This window comes from Drosophila sulfurigaster, chromosome 2L (assembly GCF_023558435.1).
Source record: "Drosophila sulfurigaster albostrigata strain 15112-1811.04 chromosome 2L, ASM2355843v2, whole genome shotgun sequence".
NCBI classification, from domain to species: Eukaryota; Metazoa; Arthropoda; class Insecta; order Diptera; family Drosophilidae; genus Drosophila; species Drosophila sulfurigaster.
This window is the reverse complement of record NC_084881.1, coordinates 27,091,652-27,098,112: the sequence shown is the minus strand read 5'-3', so window position 1 is coordinate 27,098,112 and position 6,461 is coordinate 27,091,652. Positions and strand designations below refer to the sequence as shown.

Sequence of the window (6,461 nt, the reverse complement as noted above, 5' to 3'; positions counted from 1 at the left end):
ATATCATACGCAAAAGAAAACTTGGGTTTTTTATGCATTCAATTGTATTTTATGATTGCTGTAGTAAAGTTACTTCTGCAGAAAGTCTTTTAACCATTCATAAATCAAGCGGTTAAATTCCTAGAATTGTTTGCATTATTCACAATTTCAGTAGGCAATTTCTCTGGGGACTACACAACACGATATTAAGCCGATATATTAAAGTAATAAAACCGGAAACTTTCTGGGCGTCGATCATGAAATACCCATTTTATTAAATATAACTTTTTTTTTAATTATTCAAAAGTAATTATCCCATGTTATCATTAAAACTGATCTCACATTATACTAAATTAATATTTATTAATTGCAATTTCAAAAATTATGCAAAAATAAATAACTTTTTTTTAAAGAAACTAATCTAATTTTGTGAGTATTTTATTTATAATTGGAATGAATAAAAAAATTAAAATATACAAAATAAAATAAATACTTTTAAAAACTTCAATCTCTTTGCATTTAATATGACATAATATGAAAATAAAGAATTGAAAATAAAACATTTTTCAGTCTTATATATAAAAATATATCATAATATGAAAATTTAAATCCAGAATTGAAAATAAAAACTTGTTATATAAGAATAGAATAATTTTTAATTGGTATTTCTTAGTGTTAACCATTCAATGTGTACTGAACTTTCATATCTGGTCGGTTTCATTACAACATATGAATTATTAAGTGCTTAAACAAGTAGCTAAATTTCATATTCACACCATTAAAACTCAGGAAATGGACGCAGACAGAGTGGAAGTCGTTTACTTTACTTTATCTTAACTGATTGGCATAAAAAGTCGAGCTTTGTTTATATAATTTTCGTGATAAACACACGAGTTGCATGCAACAGTGGCAAAAGTGCCGAAATTTCCCAGACAAACATCTAACCAATGAGCTCAACCCAAATAAATAGAAATTATGTCAATGCTACTGCGTTTCTTTATGTATTGAAATTTCACAACAAATCCTCACAACAAACCCTTCAATGAATGCGAATATATAATATACCAAGTTTGATACTCCCAACATGATAAGGACAACAACAATTATCCTGTGCTAGCCTCACATCGATCAAACACACGGAGAACATCCGACTCCCAAGTCGGTTTCAACAATGTGACCAATCAGAAAACGTTTGTCGGCAAAATCACGCGATATTCGTCCAATGTTTACTTAATGCCCAGGTTTTTCACAGCATGGTATGACTAAATATTCAATTGGGGTCGGAGAAGGGGGAAGAGGGGGAGGAGCAGCAGTCATAAAGCTGACACGTGCTAGAAGTCGCTTATATACACGACATATTGATTTTCCTTCTTCGGACATCGGGGGGCTTAAACTCTTTGAACTTCCTGCGACTCGCGGCCTTGAGGCACCTCGACTAAGCAAACGTACAACAAAGTTAAGGCTAAGACTTTGAGGCGTTCAATGTGAAGGTGAAAGTGCGGTGAAGGACCTTGTAAAAGTTCGCACAACCTTGCCGAGATTACAGACGCGATATCTGGACGACGCTAAGCTGAAATAAATTGACGGTGATTTCGGTCTAGAAGTTTCTAGAGAGAGTAAAAGAAGAGCTACATTATAAAGAAAGATATAGAGAAGGTTACTAACTTTTTCTACATTATAAAGAAAAACTAGAAAAATTAACCGACTGACTTTTTCGAGGTATATTTTTCGGTATTTTTTGAAGTTGTTTTCTTTAAAAATTCTTTTAAGATTTCCATAATTCAACCTTTAAAAATACTTCCTTAACTTGTGTAGAAACTATTCATTTATACCTCAAATTAAGAACAAATCAAGAGATTCTTTGTAATATTTTTCAAATTTTTAGCCATTCAAAATTTTAGAGATGTTCCTTCTTGAAAATATTCCATTAACTTGTGTAAGACATCAACTATTCGTTTATATCACAGTCTAAGAAAAATTAAAAAAAAATGTATTATTTTTCAAATTTCTCCCCACTCAAAAATTCAGAGATATTTTCCCCCTTAAAAATGTTCCTTTACTTGTGTATCATGTCAACTATTCTTTTATGCTCCAAACTAAGAAAAAATCAAAATTTCCCCATTCAAATTTTAAGATATTTCCCCCTTACAAATATTACCCTAATTTGCGTCATTTAGTATTCTTTAATTCAAGGCATTTTTTTTATTAGTGTTTTTCAAGTTATTTCGCTATTCAAAATTGCAGACAAATATATAGAAAAAATATTCCTTTAACTTCTGTAACACATCAGTTGATGTTTCGTTTATATCCCAAACTAAGAAAAAATCAAGGCATTTTTTGTAACATTTTTTTAAATTTCTCCCCATTTAAAATTTCAGAGATATTTCCCACCATACAAAAATTCCTTTAATTTGTGTAGAATGTCAACTATTTATTTATACTCCAAACTAAGAAAAAATAAAAATTTCCCCATTCAAATTTTCAGATATTTCCCTCCTTAAAAATGTCCCTAATTTGCGTAATACATTCAGTATTGGATAAATCCCTAAACTAAGAGAAAATCAAGGCATTTTTTGTAGTATTTTTCAAATTTTTCGCCATTCAAAATTTCAGAGATATCAATGAAAATACTCCTTTAAGAAGTGTAGCTCATTCAGTATTCGTTCTTACCCCAAAGCGAACTTATCGTTTACCCCGAGACTTTCCCTTCCTTGGCCTTTGCCTTCGGCTGCGGAAGTGTGCGTGCAATTTGCTAGTTAACCTGGCCAGGACCTTGGCCAATTCGTAGAAATGTTCTTAGCGGCATATTGCGAACCTGTTCATAGCAATTATATGGCATAATAAACGATTTAATCAATGTTTAAGAGGCTTTTAAGAGTCACAAAGTATGCATTGATATTTAACTTGAAATCAAATACTGCGCCACATTTCTGTTCGATATGAAAATTTTTCACAGTTTTTTGGAACTTTTTTATAAAACTTTTTACACAACATTTGATACAATTACCAAGTTGAATAGTGCACTTCGTTTTATCTTTGGCCGTGATATTCTTATAAATTGTAGTTTGAAAAGTGAAAGAATTTCGTGTGTTTTAGAATTTTACAAAAATAGTTTTAGTTTCTTTTTATAAAATGGATTTCGATTTGATGAAAAGACAACGCAAATCGGACTCTTCATCGAGTCCCCGAAGAGCTGCAGTTTGTCCCACACAAATAAATTTAACCGAATCGTGGAGCACGGTTAGAACACAAATCATCCGCACTGCCAACAATACTTTGGACACTCAGGATTGGAGTGCTAGCCAGGACTCGGAGACGAATGGCAATGTGAAGATCTTTACTTCGATGATGTTGCGAGCTTGGCGAAGACGACGCGCCGATGTGCAACGTTTGCAACTCGTTGTAGAGAATCTCAAGTCAAGTGTAAGTAGCGAAGAGGGTGAATTTGTGTAAGCTTTATAAGTGGATAAATGCATATTTAAGATAATTGCATAATTGCATTGTAAAACACAAAATGCTCTAAAGCATTTGCTTAGATGCAATGCAGATACTTGCACATTTTAGGACAACAAAATGTAGTTTAAATACATCGCATTTAAGTGCAGATTATGGAATGTCAGACTCTTAACTTGAATGGAGTCTTAGACTTTTAACTTAAACGCATTTGCAAAGTATGGAATGTCAGACTTTTAACTTAATGGCATTTCGTACAACTGCACATTATGGAATACTACATTTTTAACCTAAATGCATTGCGCATAACTGCAGTTTTGCATAGTATGAAACGTCAGACTTTCAACTTAAATGCTTTGCGTATAACTGCACATTATGGAATATCACATTTTTAATATAAATGCATTGCGCATAACTGCAGTTTTAGCATCACATATTTGCTTTTGTAAAAAAATAGCTGTTACATGGCACAACTGCTTTAAGTTGATGCCACTCAACATATTGTCACATTTAAGTGCACTTTATGAAATATTTGACTTAAATGCATTGCGCATAATTGCACTCCCAGGCATTTTGTTTAATTTTTTTTAGCATCTCATATTTTTTTTTTGTAAGAAAATGTATCAGTTTAATGACAACACTGTTATTATTGCCAAAAATATTAAATGAGTAATTTGGTTTTAATGAACGGAATCAGTTATGCGTTGTAACAGTATTTAAAAGTTACACCATTTATCAGCAAACAATATGCCAGAATTTTTGTGACTCACAAATGTTAGTGCGCATTGCTTTAATATAAATGTAAAGCCACAAACAATTTTTATAATGCACATTGCAGATAAGTGCAAAAAAAAATAGGTGTGCACTTAACGAATTCTTCTTTTTTATTTGCCATCCCTTCAGTCCATGCAAACCAGGAACGAGTTGCACGTTTGTAATTCTCTGATGCGCGTGGAGCAGAAACGCTGTGAGGATCTGCAGCTGGAGCTGAAAAAGTCCACTCTGAGCATCAATCAAGTGCGTAACTCATGCGACATGTTGAACACATCTGTGTTGAGCTTAACGGCAGACAAAAAGCAACTAGAAGACGCGCTCACTGAGTGCCAAAGAGAGGTGAGTGGGGAGTGCAAAAAGTGTTAAATAATTACTAACCTTTTAGCTTATTTAGTGCGAGAAATTTAAGTATAAGGCTAGCAAAAATAATGAAGAATTGCTTGCTGCTCTCTTGGAGCATCGCAATCTGCAGCATCAGCTGGAAAACGAGAAGCGTTACACGCAACAATTAATAGGGGAAAAGTTGCAGGTGGAGGATGAACTAAAGCAACTGCAAGCTGATTCTCTGAGTAAGCAAAAAGCACAAACTCTGGACTTGACAGAGAAGCAAGAACAGCTTGAAGCCATGAACTCGATGATGAACCAACTCGAAAGGCAGTTAAATAGTTCGAGTTTGTAAGAGCAAAAAAAAGATACAATATAATTTCATTATTAAAAACTTTTTTGTATTGCAGTCACAATTTCAGACGCTTGTTTGCTGCACGTCATGGAAACCAGCCTCAACAAGTAGCTGACTTGGCTCTAACGTCTAGAAACACTTTTCTACACATTTTCGAGTTGTATGGCATCGATCATTTCTTTGCCAGAGCGCATTCTTATGCCAAGCATGTCGCTTTCCTGCTGTGGTTGACGTTGCTGCCACAATCATTGAGAAGTAGTTGCATACAACCCAAAGATCATCATCGTCGCATAACGGAACAATAAATATGCATATCATAATTGTGTAATTTCATGTCATTGCTCTACGAAGTAGTAAAAATTTGAATTTCAGCAGCACTTTTTCAAAAATATGATATTTCTGGATGAATGATTTTTCTAATGATTTTAAAAAGCTCATTATGATCTTAAGATCATACCTTATATACCTTAATTGCCACGATCGACAAATAATCAAAGAACTTGTGCAAGAATTATTCATTCAAGTGCTGTCTTTAGAATACTCGGTAATCTTAATTTATATTGATTCAATCTATACACAAATTTATACTAGTTGCGCACTTTGAATTATTGTCAGATTATCGTCAACAATCCGCATAATAAATAACAAAGTTAGTTGCATAAATTAATAAATTGCGAACTAATTCTAAAAATGTGACAGCAATCGTCAAAAAACCAATAAGTTATCTTATCATTATCAAGAGACGGGAAAAACGTCGCAGTCATTTGGGTAAAGCAGTCCAAAACACACACAAAAATGAACTTTGCACTGCTTGCGTTTGTTTACCAAGTGAACACTGCTTCTTTGCACTGCTGTGTTTGTAAATTTTTGCAAAAGAATGGGCAAATTGCTCGGCAATGCCACGTACATGGAAGTGTTCTGAACAGCAAATTTATTACGAAAATCCGAAGCTAAGCTACAAAGTTACTTAACCAAGAAATTTTGAAAATGGCTGACTTGGGCAACTGTTGTTGGCTTCAACACTAGCGCCCTCCAGCCCAAGCCGTTACCTTTTGTCCATTCCAACCAAATCGAGATGATTGAAATGCACGCGAGGCGAAGGATTGGGCGGCGGGGTATGCGAATGCATGACCGTGCGTCTGTTGCTAATCGACCCGTCGTCGGTAGCAAAGGCAGCGGAAAGCCAATCGAAACCTGTTGCCACAGCAATGCCAGGCAGAATTACTGGGAAACAAAGTGTGACGGAGGGTCGGCACTGAGCAGATCTGATAAACAGATGGTATCTATGTATCGATCAATGCACAGAGAACAATCACAGAAGACACTTCCGAAGTACGCTACACATTCGTTCCTATTTATAAGCGGCACATGCCGAACGCGCACTTGGGAATTACAAGCAGTAAGCGATGTATAAACAGCAAACCAAACGGGGTGGTTTTCGTTAGTGCGCACTGCGCATGCCTTGAATAGTGCATACGTTATTTTGAATGAAATATGTGTAGTTCACAATAATAGAAATGTGTAGGTTTGGTATACAAGATAAATTTTAAAATTTAAAAAAAGTGTAAAATATGTA

General features: G+C 34.4%; 1 protein-coding gene across 2 annotated transcripts; it reads left to right on the top strand.

Moving 5' to 3' along the window:
• Positions 1-2,896: 2,896 nt before the first annotated feature.
• Positions 2,897-5,256, top strand: LOC133850195 (nuclear mitotic apparatus protein 1). 2 transcript variants are annotated; one of them, XM_062286226.1, is made up of 4 exons: positions 2,898-3,402; positions 4,336-4,545; positions 4,601-4,881; positions 4,941-5,256. In XM_062286226.1, the coding sequence occupies exons 1-4, from the start codon at positions 3,112-3,114 to the stop codon at positions 5,188-5,190; spliced, it is 1,032 nt and encodes a 343-aa protein (XP_062142210.1). In that variant the 5' UTR covers positions 2,898-3,111; the 3' UTR covers positions 5,191-5,256. The 2 variants fall into 2 exon arrangements, with proteins under 2 accessions (XP_062142211.1, XP_062142210.1); XM_062286227.1 differs by lacking the exon at positions 4,941-5,256 and having other exon boundaries at positions 2,897-3,402; positions 4,592-4,727.
• Positions 5,257-6,461: the final 1,205 nt, after the last annotated feature.